The sequence below is a fragment of the Ictalurus punctatus genome, chromosome 26 (genome assembly GCF_001660625.3).
Source record: "Ictalurus punctatus breed USDA103 chromosome 26, Coco_2.0, whole genome shotgun sequence".
Taxonomy (NCBI): domain Eukaryota; kingdom Metazoa; phylum Chordata; class Actinopteri; order Siluriformes; family Ictaluridae; genus Ictalurus; species Ictalurus punctatus.
Genome location: NC_030441.2, coordinates 16,721,169 through 16,747,121, shown reverse-complemented (window position 1 = coordinate 16,747,121; position 25,953 = coordinate 16,721,169). Strand labels below are relative to the sequence as shown.

At 42.5% G+C, this 25,953-nt stretch overlaps 2 protein-coding genes across 13 annotated transcripts in view; one reads left to right on the top strand and one right to left on the bottom strand.

The window, feature by feature from the left end:
• LOC108258878 (nuclear factor 1 X-type) overlaps positions 1-10,199 on the top strand; it is a 112,050-nt gene extending 101,851 nt beyond the window's left edge. For 4 of the 7 annotated variants that reach the window (XM_053676098.1, XM_017457846.3, XM_053676099.1 and 1 more), the window contains 5 exons: positions 790-921; positions 3,320-3,489; positions 3,932-4,079; positions 7,514-7,602; positions 10,009-10,199. In XM_053676098.1, the coding sequence (XP_053532073.1) occupies positions 790-921; positions 3,320-3,489; positions 3,932-4,079; positions 7,514-7,602; positions 10,009-10,023 (554 nt within the window). In that variant the 3' untranslated portion in view covers positions 10,024-10,199. The remainder of the gene's footprint in view (positions 1-789; positions 922-3,319; positions 3,490-3,931; positions 4,080-7,513; positions 7,603-10,008) is intronic. The other 3 variants (XM_053676105.1, XM_053676103.1, XM_053676102.1) reach the window with 2 other exon arrangements.
• Positions 10,037-25,906, bottom strand: rad23aa (RAD23 homolog A, nucleotide excision repair protein a). 6 transcript variants are annotated; one of them, XM_053676108.1, is made up of 10 exons: positions 25,743-25,906; positions 25,575-25,667; positions 24,384-24,435; positions 24,157-24,293; positions 22,882-22,910; positions 22,713-22,741; positions 22,467-22,506; positions 22,228-22,262; positions 20,903-21,023; positions 10,037-10,243 (listed from the first exon to the last, which is right to left on the bottom strand). In XM_053676108.1, exons 2-9 carry the CDS (start codon positions 25,661-25,663, stop codon positions 20,907-20,909), a joined length of 528 nt encoding a protein of 175 aa, XP_053532083.1. In that variant the 5' UTR covers positions 25,664-25,667; positions 25,743-25,906; the 3' UTR covers positions 10,037-10,243; positions 20,903-20,906. The 6 variants fall into 6 exon arrangements, with proteins under 6 accessions (XP_053532083.1, XP_053532082.1, XP_053532084.1 ...); XM_053676107.1 differs by lacking the exon at positions 10,037-10,243 and adding an exon at positions 20,200-20,521 and having other exon boundaries at positions 25,743-25,898; XM_053676109.1 differs by lacking the exon at positions 10,037-10,243 and adding an exon at positions 20,200-20,521 and having other exon boundaries at positions 22,252-22,262; positions 25,743-25,897.
• Between the last annotated feature and the right edge of the window lie 47 nt (positions 25,907-25,953).

Genomic DNA, 25,953 nt, shown 5'->3' with positions numbered 1-25,953 from the left:
GGAGCTTAGAACGAATCATTTAGAACGGATCATCGAACGAGTCGTTTGTGACACTGGGGGGGGGCGGTAACGCTGCAGTTTAAATCACGAGCACGTTAAAGTGTTTTTTGACCTCGGATGCGTGTAAATCTATCGTATGAGAATGAGGCACGTTTCAAAACCTTAATAGATGTGCTTTAAAGTCAGTTAACGTCAATAACACTTAATATGTGGTTGCGTATCCCTTGCTTGCAGTAACTGCATCGAGCTGGCGACCCACTGACATTTTTAACACACAGTTAAAATACGATTATTCTTCCAGTGCCATGTGAACTGAACGAAGGACGAAGCTTTCGCTGGTTTGCGTGTTGGATACGAATTCAAATGCGCGCGTTTAACCGTTTATCCATTTTCGTATCGGTTTAGGAAATGATCACGCACCTGTAAAAGGGAAGATTCAGAAAAGCGCTGTAAAGGAAATATCTTTCATTTGATCAGACAAACAGATCCAGAAGCCGGCCAATCAGTCCGGAGTTACCGAGAACAACGTGCGTGTACACCCTACAGTTTCCCGATTTCTTGCATACACAGACAGGATCGATGTTTTAACCTTTCAGGCAGGACTCGCAAGGCATCTATACGATGCACTTGCAGTCATCTGTAAGGTAGTTTTATCAAAGGAATAAACATTAGCTAGTGTCACGTACAAGGTCAGGTGACAAGTGTGGAGCGCGCCGTTAGCTGAGGCGTAGCTTCTTGTTGTTTGTTGCTACTTGTTGTTGTTGTTGTTGATCATGTGGTCTCTGGCAGGGCTGTCGTCTCCCGGGTCTCTAAAGAAGCCGTCGGGGAAATTCGATTTCGGCGCCCTGTCGGCTCAGACGAGGTCCCCCCGCATGGCCTTCACACACCACCCACTGCCCATGCTGGCGGGAGTGAGACCAGGTGAGACACGCCAAAAATCAAAAAATGACAAAATTGACCCCCATGTACCTAGTGCAAGAGAACGAGAACACTGCAGGCTTGATTTAAAGAGACCCGGGGTTTATATATACATATATGTTCATATATAAATATATATACACACAAAAAAAACTCCTTTTTAAACAGTTTGTAGAGCTCCACTAGCCACTTTGTAGTAAGCCTCACTCAGGACACATCACCATCATTATCCATCCATCTACCCTGCTTCTTTTTTTCATCACTGCTGTCATGCGTTCCCTCTCTCTCCCTCTCTCTCTCTCTCTCTCTCTCTCTCTCTCGCTTCCCAATCCATCCATCACTCCGTTGTTTCTCGGTGCGGTTTCAAAGTGACACTCACCCGCCAGAAGATTATTGCTTTGAGCGGTTGAGTCATAGCACAAAGTCTTAACATGTCTGTTCTTTGTTTCCCAGCGCATCAGACTCTTAAGCCGGAGCATCTGGTTTAGATTTGGTCCTAAAACACACGTTTCAGGGAACGCTTGGGATCCGTTTTTTTTTTTTGTTCTTCAAAATGGTATCCACTCTCTCAGTACCGCGCTGTGTGTATATATATATATATATATATATATATATATATATATATATATATATATATATATAAAATAATAATAATAATAATAAAAATTTATTTGCAGATATGTTTGCGTTAGACGCCAGGGTTTGGTTTTTTTTTATCACGGAGTTTAAGTGCGGCATCATGTGCCAAGCATGCTCATTTCATTTTTCATTTTTTTGATTTAAGACTCCCTGATGACTCATCTTGGAAGATTATTTGTGGTCTGTTATGAAAAGAGAGAAAACAAGGAGGGGGGAGTAAAGAGAGAGAGAGAGAAAGAGAGACATGTCCAAATGCGTAACCGATGCGCGACCTGAAGTCTCTTCTAAAATTGAACGTTTTGGTCTCTCGGTTTGTATAATTAGCCGCTCATAATCTGCAGACACGCTGTCATTCAGGCTGAGGGCGAGGATGAAAAACAGACCGCGTTCGGGCGAGATGGAGGAGGAGGAGGTGGAGGAGGAAATGTACTCTTATCTTCTCCTTCTGTGCTGGCGAAGGCAAAGCCGCTCCAATCGGCGTGATAATCCTGTTAATAAAGTGACGATGCACGCGAGCATGCTCTCAGAGGGCGAGGGATGAACACGCTCGTTCTGACGGAAGAAGAAGAGAAAAGTCCCAAATTCTCCCTGAATATTCCCAAAGATATTCTCGAACGTTTAACGCCGACCGACCGGCCTGAGAGGGAAAAACTGCAGCGCGGAACTGGAGCGAGATCGTTAAGAAAAGGTCACGAGGACTCAGAGCTGTTTGTTTTAAGGGGATTATAACGTGGATGTGATTATGAAAGTTTGTTTCGTATCATAGAAACTTCCATAATGCCAAGTAAACCGAGAGCTGAGAGGGGGAGGGGGAGAGAGAGAGGGAGAAGGAGAGAGAGAGGGGGAGAGGGAGAGGGAAAGGAAGGGAGAAGGAGAGAGAGGGGGTGAGAGAGAGAAGGAGAGAAAGGAAGGGAGAGGGAGAGAGAGAGAGAGTGAAAAGGAGAGAGAGAAGGAGAGAGAGGAAGAGAGGGAAAGGGAGATAGAGGGAGAGAGGGAAAGGAAGAGAGAGGGAAAAGGAGAGCGAGGAAAGAGGGAGTGAAAAGGAGAGAGAGAGAAGGAGAGAGAGGAAGAGAGGGAAAGGGAGATAGAGGAAGAGAGGGAAAGGGAGATAGAGGGAGAGGGAAAGGGAGATAGAGGGAGAAGGAGAGAGGAAAGAGGGAGTGAAAAGGAGAGAGAGAGAAGGAGAGAGAGGAAGAGAGGGAAAGGGAGATAGAGGGAGAGAGGGAAAGGAAGAGAGAGGGAGAAGGAGAGAGAGGAAAGAGGGAGTGAAAAGGAGAGAGAGAGAAGGAGAGAGAGGAAGAGAGGGAAAGGGAGATAGAGGGAGAGAGGGAAAGGGAGAGAGGGTGGAAGAGAGGGAGAGAGAGATAGAGGGATTTGTGTATTTGAGTGAGTGAGTCAACATTATTGAGTGAGTAACATGTTCACAGTGTGTGTGTGTGTGTGTGTGTGTGTGTGTGTGTGTGAGAGACGGACTAAAAACGTGTGTTTCGGTTTGAGAAATCAGAATGAGAATTAGAAATAAGAAGTGGAAGCACAGGAAGTGGAGGACGGTGAGGGATGGATGGATTGTGAGAGAATAAAAGAAAGGAGGTCTGGAAGATGAAAGAGAAAACGCACAGCACAAAAACACACATCTTTACATGTGCAGTAAAGTACTGTTATAAATGCTCACCAAATGCCATACATATTTATCTTCATGAGTTCTCTCTGTCTCTCTCTGTCTCTGTCACACACACACACACACACACACGCACACACACAGGAAGTCCCCGTGCCTCAGCCTCCGCTCTTCATTTCCCGTCTCCCTCCATCATCCAGCAGTCCAGCCCGTACTTCACCCACCCCACCATCCGCTACCACCATCACCAGGATCCGCTCAAGGAGTTTGTCCAGTTCGTCTGCTCCGACGGCACGACCCAGCCCGGTGCTCAGGTAACAAACACACACACACGCACGCACACACACACACACACACACGCACGCACGCACACACACACACACACACACACACACACGAGCTAAAAGTCAAATTCCTTTACAGTTTCGCTCTTAGACGATGCATTAGCACATTAATGATACTTCCACAGAGAGAAGGATCAGTCCTAACACACACACACACACACACACACACACACACACACACCTTCTCTTTAACCACTGCTCTGTCTCTTTTTACTTTGCGACTTTCTGTCATCCACACCCTCTGTTCCTCATGCGCTCATTCTCAGAGAGTGTGTGTATGTGTGTGTGTGTGTGTGAATGGTGCAAGAGTGTGTGTTATCACACAGAGTCATCCCTCACTGTGTGGTGTGTGGTGTGTGTGTGTGTGTGTGTGTGTGTGTGTGTGTGTGTGTGTGCATGTGTGTGTCTGCAGCCTAACGGGAGCGGTCAGAGCAAAATGGCCAGCTCTTTCCTGTTTCCTCCGCCTCCTCCGGTGGCACGGCCGGTGCCGCTCCCCATGCCCGACCCCAAACCCAGCCACACACACCCCGACGGGGGACTCGGCTCACCCGCATCGCCCTGTAAGTGACGCCCAGAGCTCCGAGCCCCTTCACGAGTCCTGAAATACACCTGATATAGAGAACGTCTGCCCCGGTTCCAATCAGAAGGCAGCTCCTTAGACCGTCCCGTCCAGAAGGTCCATATAACATACTCCATTATTAGTGGCGTTCTTTAACGTACTGTAGCCTAGAAGGTCTTCACCAGTTCCGAGCTGATACACCAAAGAACCACGGCGAATAAAAAATCGCCGTGGGTTAAAAATTCTGCCCCCGAAGGCCTTGCCGTCGGTGAGATCGCGAGTTCGAGATGCCACGACCGTCCGTGGAAGTCCGCGAGAGCAAAACCGGCCGTGCTTTCTGGGTGGGACGGGTGGCATGTTCTCTCTCACCTGTCAATCACAGCGACGCTAGCCAATCACGCGCGTCCGTCAGATGACGGCAGATAGCGCTTTCCTCCGACTGTGCTGCGCTGCGGATGGAAACGATGCAGTAGCTTTGTAGCTTTATTCGGTCCCTACAGGATTTCGCAATCAGAAACGAACGCTAAAGGAGCGAACGCCGCAATTTTTCAAAATTACCACAGATTCTCCGCGGATTTGGGTCACGACGCGTCACGCGACGTCGTTCAGCCAAACTCCGCTTCGATCCGCGTACGTCAAACACGAGTACAGCTAAAACGTCTCAGACGTCAAGCATTTTTGGTGGAAAGCTCGGAAATCCTGTACGGACCGTTTATGAGTCTTGGAGGAAGCACGTCCTAGCCGTCACCCTCTCCAGTCGGTAGATATGGAATGACGGGCGGGAATCGGCAAGACCGCTGCCCAAACAGAGACCTTTAAAGGATGTGACTAGTAAGAGAGCTGCCTCCAGAATGGAACTTCATTTAAGAGACTAATATCAAAGAAGCGAATTATTAAGAGATGCAGGAAAGAAAGAAAAATAGCTGAGAAGAATTCCCCGTCTAACGCTAAAGCAAGCTGCTGTAAGGAGAAAGTGCACCCCCCCCCCCCCCCTCCTTGTCATGACCCATAAACTTTCACCCAGGAAGTAGTACGTATCCTCATAATCCCAAAACAGTCAGGCCAATCATTCAAACAATTCAAAGCTCTCCTTTTTTCTTTTCTTTCCTTATTGAGTTTATTTTTCCACCCTTTCCTTTTATTTTTCTGTGCTTATTACCAGAACAAATTCTGATTATCAGTTTTCTTTTTAAAAAAAAAAAAAAAAAAAAAAAGGCTGCTCTAAGACTCTTAGACCTCCACGTTCACTGTCTTTTGTTTTTCTCTTTCTCCTCTCTATCATCATTTCTTTTCCTTTTACTCTCCTAAATCTCCTCGCCTCACTTGAGAGATCAAATTCAGGGCAGTGTGCATGGACTCCAAAAATCACATTAAACAAAACAGACAAGAATCAACAAAACAACATTATACTTCAATGGAAAGCATTTGACAGCAGTCTGGCTGAAAATAACAGCAAATCAAACGGAGCGCGTTTCTGTAACATTCGCCGTACCCTGACGTCACCGGATTCAGGTGTCCGGTTAAATTGTGTGTGTGTATGTGTGTGTGTGTGGTGTTGGGGTTACAAGTTTGGGATCTGTGCGTGTACCGGCGGAGGAGCCGGGGGACAGGACGGACCTCGAGAACTAGAGGGTGCTGGACGAAGAAGACAATCCCTCGCTTTTTTTCTTCCACCCCCCCCCCCCCACCCCCCCCCCCCCCACACACACACACTTTCCCATCATCTGTTTCCTTCACACACTTCTTTTAAAGATCTGTTTCTCATTCTCACCCATTCTCTCTTTCACGTTTGTTACTGTACAGTATATCTGTAATATCGCATCAGTCACATTCCATAACCTGCTTCATATATTTTACTGACGCTTTTTACTACCTTATAAATATATAAAACACACACACACACACACACACACACGTACAAATGCAGACACACACAAGCGAGTTTGAGACGACGCACGCACTCAACGCTCCTGTTTAATCCCGCCAGCGTAAAACCGTCTTAGACGGTGTTTTAGTTTGAAATTTGGAGTCCATTGTATATCTCTGCCCAGAATTCGATCGGTTCAGCAGATCTGTCAAAGAAGCTCGTAAGACGTCCCCTCGACTTTCAAGATTTACGACTTGAAAGAAAGACAAATATTTCATCTTGTTACGACGTTTATTATCGCGCTAGACGGTAGTAAACGAGACCTTTACAGACGGGCGACAGACGAAAGGAAAAACCATCACGGAGCATCGTATGAGCCGCCAGACAAGCGAAAACGCACCTTGGCATCGAAGTGTACTGGAGAGGTCCTCGAGTTCTGGAGAGCTGAAACATCGCTCTGAGATCGCCCATGGAGGCTCGGTTAGATCGAGATCTGCTGACTGTGAAGGTCATAGTGTAGGATTCGCATCGCTTTCATCCTCGTTAAACCATTCAACGAGCCCTCGGGCCCTGTGGATGGGGCGGAGTCATCTCGGAAGAGACCGCACCCATTATTAGGATAGGAACGTTGCATCATAGGAAGAACTTTGTATTGAGGCAAGCCATCACCACGCCAGGAAAAGACTCTCAGATGCTGATTGGTCTTTTCTAATGAAGGGGTTATGCATCCTAATATACACTCACCATCTACTTTATTAGGAATGCCTGTACACCTGAACATCCGTGCACTCATCCAGTCAGCCAATCACATTTCGGCGGTGCACTGCATAAAATCATGTAGATACAGCCTTGTCGATGCCAGAGCTCGATGTAGACCGAGCAGACTGGTTCGAGCTGACCGAAGGCTCATCGTAACTCAAATAACCACTCGTTACAACCGTGGTGAGCAGAAAAGAAAGCATCTCCCAGAATGCAAGACGACGTCAGAACCTGAGGAGGATGGGCTAGAACACGACGGGTTGCACTCCTCTCAGCCAAGAACAGGAATCTGAGGCTTGAGCGGACAGATGATGTCACCTTCATCCTAAATGGAGGTCCACGGGGCCTTTTATTTATTTTTATTTATATACCTTCTACAGAGCATGCTTAATTTCCTCATGCAGTAAAGCTGTCGGGAAGCATCTGCATGCGTCAGCTCATCTAATCAGGGTTTTCCTTTCATTTGTCGCCCATCTGTGTATAATTATAATCTTCCTCTACCCTTATATACAGTGTGTACATATAATCTTTTGCTGTTTTAAATCCACGTCCTTACTTAAGATACACTGCAGGGGTTACAGGTCAAATGTAGTAGGTTTTACGTGGGGTGGGGGGGTAATATAGTTTTATAATTATGTCTTATAACAATCAAATGTATAATTTAAGTTGCTTCTGGCATAAAAAACAATGCAGTTCTATATTGAGCCACTGTAGAATTTCCCAAGACACTGACAGGTGTGTGTGTGTGTGTGTGTGTGTGTGTGTGTGTGTGTGTGTGTGTGTGTGTGTGTGTGTGTGTGTTGGAGCAGCATACTCCTCGCCAAGCTCCACAGCTCCCAACAGGTTTGTCGGCATCGGAGCACGGGACAACTTTCTAAACATCCCACAGCAGACACAGGTATGCGTACACATACACACACACACACACACACACACACACACACACACACCTCTGCCTTTCCCAATATCCCAGACTCAAACTGATTACTTTCTGAGTCAGCCCCACATAATGACAGAGGCTGAAGTAGCTACTTGTGTGCGTGTTGTCGCTTGTTTGTGGTGAGTGTAGTGCTGTATTCAAACCCAGATGTGAGCTTGTAGGGAGCAGACCTGCAGGGCATTCTGCTACAAAGGCTCCTCGGGTACACGGTCCTGGCCACCAGATGTTAAAGACTTTCACTCCTGCCCCGCTGAAAGTCTTTCACGAGGAACAAAACCTCAAGCTAAACACTAAAGCCGGCGCACATGGAGGCAATCTGGAGCGCGCCTCCGTTTCTGTCCGCCTCTCTCTCTCTCCGCAGCACACGATTGTTGATTCGAGGTGACGTTTAAAGGACTCGTGAAACACCTGGATGGAGGTTGTACAAAATCTTAAACGTTTTATCCTGTGCCGCGCGTAGACCTTTAACACTCGGGCCGAGACGTCTGCGTCTTTACGGAACAGCAATCCTTAACAGATGGATTCTGAGTGGATAGTTCTGGAAAGGTTTATGGCCTCAGATAGAGTAAGTTGGAGGAGGTAAATACAGGAAGGAAGTAAAGAGAGACAGAGAGAGGAAGAGAGAGAGCCGTGTCCCGACCTGACTCGTGCCCTCAGCGACCAGACATGATGTCACAGGCAGAACATGAACTTGGTGAAGACCGAGTGTTTGAAGCAAGGATGGACGCTGCCAAGTATTGGGGGGGGTTGAACACTGAAACATCGGCAGCGGGAGATTTTTAACCAATGGCATGACTGAAGGATTATCTCGTGTATTTATTCTCTACACGTTCCATTCAGCTGAATAAAGGCAAAATACTGTAACTACGGTTTAGATTGAAATTGATTTATGATTGTAAATAAAATTCTGTTAACAAGTTCTGTTAACATTTGTTTTAAAATTGTGACAAAATCAAAAGTCCACATTTGCGCAGTTTTAGAAAGAATATTATGTTTTATTGGTAGTGTAGTTACTGTCTCATCTTCTCATCAACCTCGGCTATTCCCGGGACTTGAACTCAAGATGTGTAGGTTTAAATTCCAACTTTCCAACTAGCTTTACAGTGTAGAGCTTTAAATTTCTAAATTCACAACTAGCATTATAGTGTGTAGTAAAAAATTTCAAAATTTACAACTAGCATTATAGAGTGTAGCTAAAAATGTCTAAATTTACAACTAGCATTATAGAGTGTAGCTACAATTTTCTACATTTACAACTAGCATTATAGAGTGTAGCTAAAAATGTCTAAATTTACAACTAGCATTATAGAGTGTAGCTACAATTTTCTAAATTTACAACTAGCATTATAGAGTGTAGCTAAAAATTTCTAAATTTACAACTAGCATTATAGTGTAGCTACAATTTTCTAAATTTACAACTAGCATTATAGAGTGTAGCTAAAAATTTCTAAATTTACAACTAGCATTATAGAGTGTAGCTACAATTTTCTAAATTTACAACTAGCATTATAGAGTGTAGCTACAATTTTCTAAATTTACAACTAGCATTATAGAGTGTAGCTAAAAATTTCTAAATTTACAACTAGCATTATAGAGTGTAGCTAAAAATTTCTAAATTTACAACTAGCATTATAGAGTGTAGCTAAAAATTTCTAAATTTACAACTAGCATTATAGAGTGTAGCTAAAAATGTTTAAAATTACAACTAGCATTATAGTGTGGCTAACATTTTTTTAAATTTACAACTAGCATTATAGAGTGTAGCTAAAAATTTCTTAATTTACAACTAGCATTATTGAGTGTAGCTAAAAATGTCTAAATATACAACTAACCTCACAGTGTGTATCTTTAATTTCCAACATTACAACTAACCTCACAGTGTGTAGGTTTTTACTTCTAACCTGCATTACAGCGTGTGGCTTTAATTTCCAACTTTGTAAAGGAGTCTGGGTCTGCTCTAGTCTTACTGTGGCATCAAATCAGATGTTATATAATAATGTTATATCATATTGTCCAAGAATGCCTGGCTGACATCATGAAAGCCAGTTGTTTTGTAACCCTGCATGTTTATTCCTTGGAATCATTTAAAAAGAATTTTGGAACAATGGAAAAGAAATGTGATGTGTGATTTGCATTTGTGCACATATATACATATATATATATATATATATATATATATATATATATATATATATATATATATATATATATATATATATACACACTAATCTGTATTTTTGTGATACTAGCTCTTAGTACTTTTGAGTCTGTTGAAGTATATGAAATGAAATAATAATGATGTAGTCATTTTGTATATTTTCACCAGCACGATTTAATATCAGTGCATTTCCCTCTGTTTTACAGTCTTGGTTTCTTTGACAAGATCCAACTGACACACACAGATCCGAAGTCTGTAGCTGAAACGTGAAACACAAAGCTAGGTATGGACCGCTATTAGCTAATCACTCACAAACCCCCTCGTCCCTGACCGAGTCAGACCTGCAAGCACCCCGAAACCTTCACCATGAGCCCTCGAACCAGGAATCTGGACAACGTCCATATGAGTCTTCAAAAACTGCATGATTCTGCAAATCTGAAACTGGAAAGAGGAAGAAAAAAAAAATTGGAAACCAGGAAAACAGCAACACAAAAAGGACGAGTGGGAAACAGATCTGATTCCATTCTGAATGAAGAAGAAGTTTCATTATAAGAAGCACTGATGACCTGAGTATTGACCAATCTTTTCATCCTTTAGTTTTTATTCGTTTTTACATCGTCCACCAATCATACAGCGGGGCCAAACCATTCTGCTTTCAGTCCATCACAGGTTGTTGAAATGAAACAATTTATTTTTTCAGATATTTTACGTTCAGTGAAAACGAAGCAAAGGGTGAAACCCGGATGGGGTCATCCACATGCTCTATATCAAGCTGCACCCGATCCTCAAGCCTGTCTCAAGCATCTGATTGGACAAGAACTACAAACGGCTCCCCGGCACACTGCGCTTTCGGTTGGTCCATCCTGATGACTGACATTCTTAAACCATGGGTGTGTCCCGAACACTAGAATGCTAATCGCACTTAGCAGTAGAGCAGAATTTCAATTCTGAAAAAGAACAGAAAGCCTGTTCGCTCGTGTTCATGAACAGGAAATGGTAGATTTCGCTACATACAGCTAGAGTTAGAGCTGTGTCACGTAACTCCCATTCTGTCTTTCGTCATCTCGCCATTCGGACTTTGTTTTCTCACAAACACGAGTTCATATCGTACAATTTTGACTCACGAAACTGTGAGAAAAAATGTCCGAAGTGCAAGATATGAACCCAAAACTGAGAGGAGTCGCAATTGTGAGATATAAAATTCATTTTTTTCCCTCCGTGGCGGAAACAGGCTTCCATACCAAACTGCTGCTCACGCTACGTGACATTTAACACGCTCGGAGGAAAACGCTATCCTCCCTCTTCTACGTACGTGAGCTCGCAAGATGCGTACAATTGGCTAGCGTCTCTGCCTGACAGCAGAGAGAGAAATAGCATAGCATAGCATAGCACCTGTCTCACCCAGAGAGACACTACGGCCAATTTTACTCTCTTAACCCCAGGCCACGGATGGCTGTTGACATTTCTTTTAATCGTGTAGCCATCCATTTTCTGCGAATAAACACAACGAACAGGGAAAAGCAGACTGATTTCATGTTGCATCAGTTCGGCGTCTTGCTGTCAGGCTAGACCATTCCAGGCGTGGTCAGAGCTAAACCGGCCCGGTACTCGACACGGGAACGAGAACAAAACCCGACCACTAATTAGCATCAGAGCTAGCGAGTGATCGGGATACAACAGTACAAAAATACGACATCCTCCTTTCTGCCGACGCTTCTATTTGTACGCTACCGCAAAGTATGTCCTTTCAGGTTTTTCAGGCGACCGTGACGGAACAGCTCTCCGCTAGCGTTCGGGACACACCCACACGTTAGCAGCGCAGGGGGGAAAAACGACACACGTCGACACGAAACGGGACGAGGCATGCTTGGGGAGGTTGTAGCCCACGACATACAGTACAACAAACCTCGACACGTTCGACATCATCAGCTAATTACACTAATAAACATGGTTTTTGTTAGCAATAAACCGAAGACTGAGACGCATTATCGAAAATGGTGTTGTAAAGCCTTTATAAATGCACAAATTCAGCTTTAATGACCAACCATCGTGCGTAAAAAAAAAAAAAAGATTTTAAAAAAAAAGAGGAAGAAATAGTTTGCACCACTTCCAGCAGTAACTGTTTCTCTGTGGATACTTCAGTTTCAGTGCAACCACATGAACACCAGTAGAAATCTTCAGAAAAAAGCCTTTGTTCTCTCTCTCTCTCTCTCTCTCTCTCTCTCTCTCTCTCTCTCTCTCTGCTGAAAGTGGGTTTTGTTTTGGTTTGCAGTAGTTTGTTATTAACCGGTTTTCATTTTGTGTCATCTGGGTTTTTTTTTTCTTCTTCTTCTTTTCTTTTACAGAATTAACCGCATGAGAGTTTAGCGTCTTTCAGGTTTGCTTTTTCTTCCAGAGTAGTAACAGTATCGTGTACGATTTCTACAGTGACGCTCGTGAATTCTCACTGGCTTTTTTTCTGGCTCCGTCATCAACGCTACGTCCTTCCCTGCGGCATCGTCAGCGCTCGCTTCCCGTCAGGAGCGGCTTTCGTAATACAGTCCCTCGAGGAATATCCGCCGTCTCGCGATCGCAGGAGTGAACGCCAAGTCGAGTGGCGCGATATCCTTCGGAGCTTGCGGTTTTTCAAATTTAAAGCAGATTTGGGGCAAAACAGGTCTCGTTTACCAACAAACAGTGCGAAACAATTCCGTACGATCGCGCTAAAAAAAAAAAAAAAAGCACAAAAAATGCGTAAATAGTAGCGCACGTTTTTTTTTAAATCCGAGGCACAATCGTGCAATTTTTGCCGCAACAATCACGAAAAAAAGCCTCCCGTATGGCGAAATCCTGTACGGACTGATAATACTGACATCACGTCATCCATGCATGCTTTCCTTTATCGTTTTCTTTCTTCTCTGCACTACAATACAGACGGATTTGGTCAAGGCCGTCGTTACGCACCGTTCTCCGGATCACGCACGCACACACTGTCCGTTGCACCGTTATTCGGAAAACGCCCTTTCGTCCAGCGTTTCACGATTTCCGTTCCTTTTCCTCAATGTGAATCAAAGAACAAACCCGCTAACAGCGTTACACTGTGCACATCTGCATCCCGCTGACATCACAAAATAACTGGACTGCCCGGCTGTCAGTCACACATCAGAGAATTCTCGTTCCCATTAGCCCCGCCCCCTCCCTGACGATTCCAATCCGCGCAGCAAAGTGCCTCCCTTTTCTTTCTTTTTTTTTCTTTCTTTCCTTTATGCAACCTGCCATTGAATTCAGGGTCGTGTATAAGCTACAGAATTAATGTACAATATGTTATGTATCATGGCTTAGCAAGCGCCAGAAGACTGGAAACAGCGCCTTTATAAATATATATTATCCAGACATTAAAGATCATACTCGTACGTGCTGTGTATATATATGGAAATATGTATAGTAGCTCTTCTTTGGAATACGGCAGTCTAGTTATTTTTTGACCTTTCACCCCAGTCAGTTGTCTTCCAAAACAAAAAACGAACCAGTCCTCACAACCCGTGAAATAATATCGCCGTATTACCAAACGTCATTCGTACACGGTGCAAGACGGATTAAAAATATCAACGTTAAGTATTTAAAAGGGGAAAAGAGAGCGAGGTGTTTGAGGGTACAAAGGGTACAAACCTGAGAGTCTGTACGAGAATTTGAACATTTTGGGGTTTTTTTTTATTTTATTTTATTTTTTTTTTAAAAGTCCTCTCGTCCTGGACTCTAATCTCAAGGGCCATGAACAGTATCCCAATCTTTATGAAATTTTGGGTGTTTCTTTTCCCCGTTTATTTACCTTTATCTTTTTATTTTTAAATGTTATTTTTGTAATATTTTTCTGTTTAAACTATTAGGAAGGGTGGAATGAACAATTTTACAAAACAGTGTATTACACTATAGTACGATCCTTGTGCTTGAGGATCGCGTGGGTTCACTCTATTACAAAGAATAATACGCTTTCTCTTCGGATGCGTTTTAGAGAACGCGTCGCTTCTCTTCTTTGGTGTGCTCGCTGGGGTCGGGGTTTCGTTCTTCTCCAGTTTGTGAAAAAAGGCATTTTATTTCAACCTTTAAGAACACCGTATTTAATTCTGCGTATCAACCGTACGTCTCGATACACGGAGAGCCGGTTCCGTCCGGCTCTTTCGTTTTTTTTTGTTTTTTTTTAAACCCCGTTTTTGTTTAGTTTTTTTTTTTTTTTTTTTTCGATTTCGTCACGGATCGACTCATCGACTGTAAATTAAGGAGCTGCGTAATTAATCAGCAAAAGTGTTTTTTCGCCTTTGTGATGATTTGAAAGATGTTGTATTGAGTATTTGTAGAAGTTCTTGTAGTTTTTAGACAATGTGAACACGGGTTCCTGGAGGACAAGGAACGTTCCAGAGAATGCGGAAGAATGAAACTTAGATGGGCTTCATCCCAAACCTAAACCCCCCCAACTCCCCCACCCCCTTACCCCTACCCCCTTACCCCTACCCCAAAGCCTCTCTCTCTCTCCTCCCCCACCCCCACCCAAAATGTAAATGCCCCCTTCCTAGTGCTTGTGATTAGTGTAGTGTAGTACTAAGCCAGCATTTAAAGGTTGTTCCCTTCAAAAGTGCCTTTTGTTCACAGAGTCCATCTTGTAAAACATGATTCTTAAAAAAAAACACACACAAAAAAAAACAAGGACAAAAAAGTTTTTCGCCCCATCTTTCCTCGTCCACCTTTTTTTCAATCTTTCGAAGCCGTATATATATATATATATATATATATATATATATATATATATATATATATATATATATATATATATATATATATATATATATACATATGTATATGTGTGTATATATATATATATATGTGTGTGTATATATATATATATATATATATATATATATATATATATATATATATATATACATATGTATGTGTATATATATATATATATATATATATATATATATATATATATATATATATATATATATAAAATATAGTAATACAGGAAATGGATGTGATTTAGTTCTTTTTATTGTTCAATGCTGAAAAAAAATGTAAAGGCAAAATGTCCCTTTCCCTTTCTCCTTCTTTTGCGTTACTGGAGATGTTGTACAAGACGTCCGTCTTACCCTGTCGTACATCCTGCCTCCCGCCCTCCCTTCCCCCCGCCCCCAAAACGATGCTTTTATATTTTATTTTTCCTCTTGAGCAGAATATCCTTGTCTGTAAGCTTGTTCTTGTTACGCCATACCGATCTCTCTCCTGTTCTGCCGCTTCTCTGTTTCTACTGCTAGTGTAAGTGAAATGTGGCCGTCCGGGCTCCGTGGGGTCACGCGACAGGTTCCGCGCGGCAGCGAGTACCAGCACGCGCCGTCGTAGTCGGTGGAGGAGCAATGCTAACGTTTCCGATCGGCTTCCGCGTGTCGAACGGTTTTGCTGTAAACGCAGGACACCGGGTGATATCAAGCAGCTCGGCGGAATTTAAATTTTTTTTTTCTAATTTATTTGTTTTCGTTTGTTACTACGATTTTATACTATATTCGAATTTTTTTTTTAATGCTTTTCTATCAGGGTACGGTCCAGAAGATTCTCTCCAAGGGAACCGTGGACCTTAAAATAAAACTATAAAAAAAAAAGCACCTTTCTTTATTAGAAGAGCCAGGCTACTTTTAAGAAATTGTTGGCTGATGAATTGTTGAAAGCACCTTATGAGGCAGAATGCACTTAGCGTGAAATGCACTTAAATATCACACGAGTAACACTATGGAGAATGTCCTTTTTTCAGTCCATCGTAATGGGAGATTGACGTGAGTTCAGGAGGTGTGTTTAATCTAACCGAAGTCAGTATTAATATTACAGACGATGAGAGATTGCTTACAGAGTGGACGTTTTTTAAAATAAATAAATAAGTAAATAAATAGGTTAAATCGTAGGACATGGAGTGTCTACCTAAATATCCCCACTCTGGCATAACATCAGTCGAAACTAATCACTTCTTTACTGCCTTGTGTTTTTAATTACTTTTTTTTGGTTTTTTTGGTTTTGCTTCGTTATGCTTCCGAATTTTTCTGAGCTGCAGAAGTTGTGTTTGAGACGTTTCTAGTCTTAGCGCCCCCTAGTGGATCCCTGTGTCCTGCGCTTTCAGGAAAAGCTCCTGTTTCAGCTAGAGACCCCTCAGAGCCCGCTGGCAAAATGTGCATGTGTTAACTACAGATTCTTTTTCCATTATAAAGAATAAAAATAAAAAAAAAACAGTTTGTAAAGAGCAACTGGTTGAATAAATGATGTTCTTGACTGCATAAACGTGTGTGTGTTTTTAATTCTAAAAAAGGAAATTGTGTTTCCAAAGGGAAGGAAGGAAGGAAGGAAGGAAGAAGTAAGGAAGGAAGGAAAAAAGGACAGATGGAAAAAGTAAGGAGGAAGGAAGGAAAGAAGGAAAAACAAAGGAAGGACGAAGGAAGGGAGAAGTAAGAAAAGAAAGAGGGAAGGAACTAGGACAGAGTAAGTAAGACTTACGGAAGGAATGAACAAGGAAGGGGGAACGAAGGAAGGAAGTAATGAGGAGGGAAGGGAGAACGGAGGAAGGAAAGAAGTAATGATGGGGCAAGGAAGAAAAGAATGAAGGAAAGTAAGGAAAGGAGTAAAAAGTAAGTAATGATGGAATTAGGAGAGAGTAAGAATTAAGGAAGGAATTAAGTAAATAAGGAAGGAGTAAGAAGAAAGAATTAAGTAAGGAAGAAAGAAGTAAGGAACGTGGAAGGAAGTAGGAAATAAGTAAGAAGTAAGGAAGGAAGGAATTTGGAAGGAAGGAGTAGGTCAGAATTAAGGAAGGAGGGGGAAGGAATGAATTAAGTAAGAATGAAGTAAAGAAGGAGGAAGGAAGGATAGAACGAAGAAGGAAGGAAGGAGTAAGGAAGAAGGAAGGAACAAGGAAGTAAAGAAGGGGGAAGGAAGGAAGGATAGAACGAAGAAGGAAGGAACAAGGAAGGAAAGAAGTGGGAAGGAAGGAAGGATAGAACGAAGAAGGAAGGAGGAAGGAACAAGGAAGGAAAGAAGTAAAGAGGGAAGGAAAGAAATAAGGGAGGAAAGAAGGAAGGAATAAGTAAGTGATTTATTTACAAAACACATTTAAAACAATGAAAGTTGCTGCACATAGTTACCATCACAAAAAAAAGGAGCAAGTAAAGAGAATAAAAATGGGTATAGACAATAAAAGAAATATAAATAGAGGAAAGAAGGAACTACTTTTTTTCCAAGTAAAAAAAAAATAAAAAATGTAAATAAAATGCTAATTTAGACACACAAAAAAAACCACCCTCCGCACAGTCACTGCACAGTCACAGTCCCCCTTAACCTTCAGCCGAGATCAGCAGCTGCTCCGAGGACCTGTTACAGTAAAATAATCAGTGACGGACTGGTGTGATGTGGCCTGGAAGAGGAAGTACAGGAAGTTCTGTGCTTAGGACTGTAACAGGAAGTCGCAGTCATAAGCACAGAATTAAGTGCACAGGAGACTGTTTAGCAACGCTGAGACATGCAGTTAGCATGATGCTAAACCGGTGGCTATAATCGTCACTTACAGCTCCAGTGCAAGACGTCACACACTGAGCGTCTTGTATAACTGGCTGGGGTTTTTGTGTTTGTCATCCTTGTGACCGGAGTATTGTGTTAATTCTGCTTTTGGGCTTGAACTATCGCTACCGTCCTCACGTCTCACACCAGCGTTAGAGCTTTTTTTTTGTTCAAATCAAACACGAGTCGGCTCAGAGAAGCTGAAACAGAGCCCCAGGGTCAGCTCCACCGATTTTACACACACAAATTACAGATGTGCTGTCTTGGTGTTTCGTGGCCTTTAACCAACAGCCACGGGGAGAAAAAAAAAAAAAAAAAGCCTCGTCGTGGAAACTGAAGTTCAAATCCAACCCGCGTCCGAGACACTTTATCAACGTAATGAATTCTGAAGGCCGATTACTCATAGCACGCAGTTCAGTGGATCGCTTACACTGAAAACGCTCCAAGCCCACATATATACGTGCTCTGTAATTTAGTGTGCCTGTTAGGACCTGACGTTACTGAAGAGGACGTGCTGGGTCGCTGTAGGGCTTTAACCTGAAGTGCCATTAGTTCTGAGAATTTAAACCCGAGCCGTGTCTCTATCCATCAATCACTCCGTTAAAGAAAAAAAAAAATGGGGGGGGGGGGGGGGGGGGTGTTAATGTGGTGTAGCACAAGTGTTTCTAGTTTAGTTCGTTTCTGTTATTTCTTTTTTTATTGTTTATTTCAAATGACCAAAAAAATCGACACTGTTTTAATATCGCCACTGTACTACACAGCATTATAATGCTAAATGAACAGATAAATAAACAAACAAACAAATCAATCATTCAACCTTGAAGATTTCTGACCAAACAATAAGTAATCGTTTCATAATATTGGAATTATTATTTCTTCGCCATTTTTATTTCCGATAAATTGTCATTAAGGAAAGGGTGCATAGCGGTTAGCACGTTCGCCTCACGCCTCCAGGGTCGGGGGTTCGATTCCCACCGTGGCCCTGTGTGTGTGGAGTTTGCGTGTTCTCCCCGTGCTGCGGGGGTTTCCTCCGGGTACTCCGGTTTCCTCCCCCAGTCCAAAGACATGCATGGTAGTCTGATTGGCGTGTCTAAAGTGTCCGTAGTGTATGAATGGGTATGTGATTGTGCCCTGTGATGGATTGGTACCCTGTCCAGGTTGTACCCCGCCTTGTGATCCTCCCTGGGATAGGCTCCAGGTTTCCCCATGACCCTGAAAAGGATAGAGCGGTATAGAAGATGGATGGATGTCATTAAGGACATGAATATTAATGTTGCCTCTATGCGTTGTTGTTGTTTTGTTTTAGCTTGTTTAGCTCTGAATCTCATGAACACGAGAAGTTCCTGCGTTTCATTTCCAGCGGTCTGTATTCGTAGCACTAAAACACTACATGACCTTCTGCTCTTTACACTCCAGCTTTCTATTCCAGGCATTAAGAAGAACTCAGCAGGAGGTTTTGGGGCTTTTGCTTGAAACGTGAGAGCGTCTGATTCACCCCACTCTCCACAGTCCAATCAAACAGTAGAAACATTTTTACCACACTTTATTATACCTATTTTCCTCATTCTATTTTACATAGGTTTTTATTATTATTATTATTATTATTATTATTATTACTACTACTACTACTACTACTATGGTTTTATTATCGTTTAAGCCTTTTTTCATTTTCTATTCACCTTGTGTTGCTTCTTGCGATGCTTCTTTCATCCGATGCGTCATGGATTGATACATTAAAAACCGTCATCGTTGGGAAATAGTCCTCCGCTTGGTGTCAGGAAGTATCACATGACCTCAGTGTGGATTATATTTGGAACACCACCCGTGTTATTCCTTACTGGAATGATGACACGTGAATCACATGCTCCTGCGCTGACTGTTTATTCAATCGTAAATTAGCGCTAATTAAATGCTAGCATGTCGCTGAATGTTGATCGTTCACTGAAGGTGTAAATATTACAACGTTTACAGCTGAGTTCTGAGCGCCGACACAAAACCTGGTAGGCGTCTTCAGGACCACGTCCTGAGGCTATGCAACAAATTGCGAGCAGCACCACCTACTGATCAAAAGTTACAATAACATGCCAAAAATGCCATTTTCGCTGCGAAATTTTGTCCAATCTTCATCGAATTTGGCTCACGTCATCTTGAGACCCGTCTAAACTGGCTACTGCCATTCTAGCCATTCAACTTGCTATCGAACAAACACGTGACTGACAGGGTTACTATAAAATAGCATTCTTAATGTGTGATTACAACGGCACTGCTTTGCTGTCATTGCTTACGCAACCATTGCAACGTGTCTGTGAATGTGCGTCTCACGGAGTCTGGGTGCTTCTCCCCCGAAAATGCTTAATGTTTTAATGATCCTTAATGTTCTTTATGTCTTGTGTTTACGCTTAGTGTTTACTTCCTTGTTTTAGCTTTACATGCCCCCAAACTAAAGCAAACAAATTCATTATTTTAACATTTATTCATTCATCGCGTGCTAACATAACCAATGCTAGTCTACAATACAGCATTAAATCATAGTCAAGTCCCTTCGATAGCCTAACCCAATCTTATTATTCTGTTAACTGACCAAAAGAAATGGTGTGCGTGCGTGTGTGTGTGTGTGTGTGTGTGTGTGTGTGTGTGTGTGTGTGTGTGTGTGTGTTTCATCCTAGTATCTATATTTAGTAATAGCCTTAAAAGTGGTGTCAGTGATTTTGTTCAGATCTTTCGGCAAAACTGCCCCGAAACTCCAAGAACACCAAATCCTTGTCCTGATTGGTTGTATGTTAGTGGTTCACTTTCGGTTAGAGCCTGAGTGGACACAAAACCGAGACTGGAGGTTTTTTCTCCAAGCAGATATTTTTATTAAAGGGTAATAATAATAATAATAATAATAATAATAATAATAATAATAATAAAGCGTCTCCCTCAGAGCCTCAGAGACTTCATACACGCACCTACACGTATCACACATACCTAGTTTTCATTCAGTCGAACTGAGGGATAGGAAACGCACATTATTCCTTCATCAGTCATCCCTTAATGTCCATTTGCATTCAAGGCAGCATCGGTTACAGAACACACAGTACTCGTGTAGTGGAGTAAAGTGGCGGCGCTTGCCAGGGAGGCTGCTCCTGGCGTCTCATTCATCCTTAACTAAGCAGGAAATTCAGCACCCGGGGGAGAAGGGAGGGAGGGAGTTAGGGAGAGAGAGAGAGAGAGAGAGAGAGAGATGATTATGATAGAAGATTGAAAGTTGCAGGCACACTAGAAATTTGCAGCTTGTGTCTTTTTTTTTGGGGGGGGGGGGGGGGGGGGTCAATTATTACAGCATTAATAATAGAACAATTTATAATTAAGAAATAAATTATAGAAATATAGTCAAGAAGTAATATATAAAATCTTGGCACTATTAAAAGCGGCCTCTATTTTTCAATTTCCTGTACAGTAATATGAAAAAGCATTCAAACACAACCAGAGCAGTTGTGTTATTGTGTATGACACACACACACACACACACACACTCCAGTTCCTTACAGTGTCACTGGGCGGTAACGTCAGGCTCTCCTTTACCTCCCGCGCAGGCCGCATCACCTTGCTCCGCCTCCTCATGCCCCGCCCCTTCTCCATCTCTGCTCTCCTGCACTGGCTCATTCAGCTGCGAACATGAAACAATCAAAATGAACAGTTCTCGTGCTCCCTGCTTTTAATGTCACATTTAGAGCGCCAGGCCAAAAACCTAAATAAACCCATACTTGTCCTTTTCATCAAGACGTCGTAAGAAATTTGATTAGCGCTCGTCGGGCCTGCTGTAACCGTGACTAGTTTTATTACCTCAATATTCTCATCGTGTTCGAGTTATAATCCGGACAAGTCTGATGGGTCGGCGATGCAGAAAGGAATGAAGAAACTGACAGGAAACTATAAAGTGTGTTTGTTTACACGGAGGGAAAGTGACCGCATTTCAGCTCGTCAACAAGACGGACTTGTTAATTTACGCAACAAGACAGAAGCTCAGTTTTGTTTATCGGGTGTAAGAGAATAGGTTAACATGCTTTACGTTATTTTTCATATAGTACCTTTATTCCCAGTCTGTCTGAAACGCTCTGACGGAGTTCCGGTTTCTCCAAAGCCCATCCTTCCGAAAAACCCAGAGTGCTCCGATTGGCCAGCCGATCCACTGCGTCGTGATTGGCCAAAAACTTCAAGCGTGTATCAGAAATGTAACGCCCCTTACCATAACCACGAGCTTCAGCTTCCCAGGCTTCTGAAGCGATTATATACACAGTTAACGATGTCGTGGGTCTTACCGGATCAGTTCCAGCCCGAGTCGGATTCGGAAAATGCGGATGATCGAGCGGAACCGACTTTGCGAACGCGACTGGAGCAGAACGTCTCACAGCGGTGAGCGGTGACTGACCGTTACTGACACCGGAGACTCCTTCGCTCATCCTTTTCAGATACGACGTTGTGACGGTTTAATGTGTGCTCTTCACTGTGACAACTTTATGTCCTGAAGCGACTTAGACAGTTTTTTTTGTTTTGTTTTTTTAAATGTATTAATTAAAAATAAAAAATTAAGGCGGGATTATGCTGATATTTCCAACTGTGACGTAGACGTTTGCGGAAGTAATATCTGGACTCGGATCGAGGCGTTTTAGGCGGGTCTGGAGCGGTGTTCTCTGTTAGATAGAATAAATCCCTTTGTGAAAACATTCAAAAGCATCATACGACCCCTTTAACTAAAAGAACCAAATGTAAAATTAGCTTGAAGGCATATCCTTCTCAATTACAAGTTCTTAACAAAAATATTAATGTTAATATTTAAAGGTAAAGTTGTGTGTGTGTGTGTGTGTTTTGACCTTGTCGGCATTCTCCAGAATTACCTTCTCTGCTTCTGAAACAAGACAGACGGGGTTTGGTATTTTTTTAATAAAACTACAATACAGCATGTAAGAAATGTTATGTAAGAAATTCACAGAGAAGTTATTGAAAGAACTGCAAAACAAACAAACAAACATGTAGCTGTATGTAAAATACGAGTGTGTGCCATGAGAATGTCCCCGTAGTGGCGTAAACGAGGGACCCTGAGCGGACTCACCATCTGTGCATGTCTCCTGCGTGGGGGCTCCGGAAACTTCCTACGAGAGAGCTCGTCAATTATTCAGTATCCCAACAAATAATCAGTAATCAGATGTGAAGCTCTCTAGTCCTCGTGTCTGTGTGTGTAAATAGTACATGAGAATGTTATCAGACTGGTACCGGACACCAGTATCAGTACTGATGCATCTCTACTTGTCAGTGATTGTCTGTGACAGTTTTGTAAAAAGTGAGGATCTGGAGTTACCTGAATCGGCGTGTTCTCTATAGCCCCATCTGCAACACACACACACACACACACACACACACACGTATGGATGGTCAGTTTATTGTAGTACAGCTATAAAACTACAGAAAACACTGAAGACATGACTTCTTGATTTTACTCTATCAGAGATTTAAGCGATATAGATTACCTGATGGTGCTCCTGCAGTATTATCAGGCCTGAGAGAGAGCGAGAGAGAGAGACACCCAGAAAAAGAGAGAGAGAGAGAGAGAGAGAGAGAGAGACCCCAAGAGAGAGAGAGAGACCCCAAGAGAGAGAGAGACCCCAAGAGAGAGAGAGACCCCAAGAGAGAGAGAGAGACCCCAAGAGAGAGAGAGAGAGAGAGAGAGAGAGAGAGAGACCCCAAGAGAGAGAGAGAGAGAGAGAGACCCCAAGAGAGAGAGAGAGAGAGACCCCAAGAGAGAGAGAGAGAGAGAGAGAGAGAGAGAGACCCCAAGAGAGAGAGAGAGAGAGAGAGAGAGAGAGAGAGAGAGAGAGAGAGAGACCCCAAGAGAGAGAGAGAGACCCCAAGAGAGAGAGAGAGAGAGAGAGAGACCCCAAGAGAGAGAGAGAGAGAGAGAGAGACCCCGAGAGAGAGAGAGAGAGAGAGAGAGACACCGAGAGAGAGGGAGATCACTGTAATTGGAGATTCTGATTCAGCGGTATATATTAATATATATAAAGACAATAAACAAGTAAGCTTTGAAATCGAAGATTATGAGTTTGAATCCCAACGATGCCACAGCCATGTGACTGGAAATCCCCAAATCCCCCTCCCCAAAACAGATCACCATGACGCAGCGACTCAAACCGGAACTGCACTTCACCACAGAAAGTCCCTCCTGAGGGAGCCTTCGATATACAACACATAATCTTTAAAATATTTACGTCTGTGGATAAAGTGTTCCCCTAAAACTATCAGATAGTTCATCAAAAATTCCAAGTTCCTATCATTCAAAAACACCCCAACTTTAATCGTATTCAAATGGTGTCGCGATACGTCTTCAGACTGAAACTCGGAAATGGAAGCCAAAAATTCACGCACAAATTCACACGGAAAGAAAACACGCTCTACCGTTTCAATTCCTCTCACGAAACCCCACATCGATTCCTTTCCCACTCGAATCTCTCGTGCAGGAAGCAGTTCGACGGATAAATTCAGTTCAGGATTTTAAATGTCATTCCGTAGGCCTCAGGAACGAACTTTGATATGCGTGTGGTCAGCTGGTTTCACGTGTCGTGGAGGAAGCACGTCTCAGCCCTCGGTAACCGCTGTATGATCACGTCATACGCTCGAGTGTTTTTCATTCTGACTGACGAGTCATGAAATGTACTCGTGGTGTAGAATATCAGCACAGAGGAGACCACCTCATAAAGAAACTCCACATTAAACCACTCGGACCTGCCCGGTGGAGTCATACGTACTGCTGTTGGCTGGCGGGCGGGTCTTCAGAACAGTTCCCAGGTGTGAAGGGCATTGCTGCTGGAGCAGGACGAGGAGGAGGAGGAGGACAGTAATCGGAGGAAGAGGATGAAGGGGGCAGTGATGGAGGAGACTCCACCTTTGTTGGAGAAGAAAGAGATTTTGAGAAAAATAAAATCTAGGGAGAATTTATATTAAAACAAACCAAAGAGACACTGCAAGACCTTACCATGCTCCCCATGACGTCTACAAACTTCTCGTCGGCGTGTGTCGTCCTGGTGCTGAAAAAAAAAAAAATCTGTTGCTGTTAAAAAATATAACATAAAACCTATGAAGTGTGACGATGCCTGACTATTTTTATTTGATCATTCACGTTTCGCACTAGTGTTTCGGTGCAGTTAAAGAGGAAATACTTGCTATTCGTTTGCTCACCCAAGTGTTTCTCGAACAACACTGGAGCTTTTAAGCTCTTCCTGTTCTCGTGCCTCTGTGACGTTAGGAAAGAGGACTCCGTGGTTAGGTATGGGCACCGAACTAGAAAGTATGTTTTTGGTGAAAAGGATCAAAGTGCTTCATCATTATTATTATTATTATTATTATTATTATTATTATTATTATTATTATTAGAGAGATCCATTATTTTATTACACTATGAATTTTTTAGTACTGGTTTCCGTATTGGCTGCGTTTTACGCTTCGCAGTATTCTAGCACTAGGGTGTTGGTCAGGAAGGTCAAGTGCCATTTCTGACCACAAAAAAAAACAACCTTTAAACAAAACAACTCTGGGGAAAACAGGAACTGACCAAAATCTTCTGTGTGTATGTACATGTATATACACACACACACACACATACATACATACATACATACATACATACATACATACATACATACATACATACATACATACATACATACATACATACATACATACATACATACATACATATATATATATAAACAATTAATGTATTGATAAACCTTCAGTCAAGTATTTTGATTTTAATTGTGTACAGTTAAGTGTTTATCTTTAAATGAAATTATATAGATCAACAGATCAAAAGCACAAAAGAAAATGATGAGGAAAACAGCAAAGTAGTCTGTCTGTCTGTCTGTCTGTCTGTCTCCCTCTCTCTCTCTCTCTGTCTCTCTGTCTCTCTCTCTCTGGGTGTGTGTGTCTCTCTCTCTCTCTCTGAAGTCTGGCCCAGGTGATGAAAATAGTGATGATCCTTAGGTAATCGATATCACTCAAATGTCTAATAGAGTAAAATCGACTCCAATGTCAGTATCGTGCCACAATGTAATGATATATGAATTCTTTTGCTGCGCAAAAAAAAAAAAAAAAAAAAAAAAAAAAAAAAGTCATGTCTTCAGGGTTTTTTTTCTGTAGTTTTATAGCTGTACTATAATAAACTGACCATCCATATATTTGTTGTTGTTCTTCTTGGTGGTGGTGGTGGTGGTGGTGGTGTTGGTGTGTCTGTCCCTCTCTGTCTCTCGAAGACATTATTCTGTCATTTACAGATGATCACACGAATAAATGAATGAACTGCATTTCCTGTTTCACGCGTCATGCTGTAACTCACCGGTTGATGTGGATATAAATGACCCGTTGCTGTGTCTTGGCCCCAAAAGGTGATTTTTCTCCTAAACAGCGGTCCTTTCTCTGCCTAACACTTTAACTTGGATTAACTCAAAAGAAAGTAGGCGTGGAAAACCAAGCAGAACTGCTGTACGCTATGACTAGATTGCTTCGTCATGTGACCTCTTCGGCTTCTTTTTGTTTTAATGGCATGT

Coding starts and splice junctions, on each gene's coding strand:
- rad23aa (XM_053676108.1), bottom strand. CDS start 25,663: ATGTCTTCGAGAGACAGAGAGGGACAGACACACCAACACCACCACCAC. Junction 22,507..22,712: donor TAGAGAACACGCCGATTCAG/GTAACTCCAGAT, acceptor GCTCTCTCGTAG/GAAGTTTCCGGAGCCCCCAC. Junction 22,263..22,466: donor GCAGGAGACATGCACAGATG/GTGAGTCCGCTC, acceptor GTCTTGTTTCAG/AAGCAGAGAAGGTAATTCTG.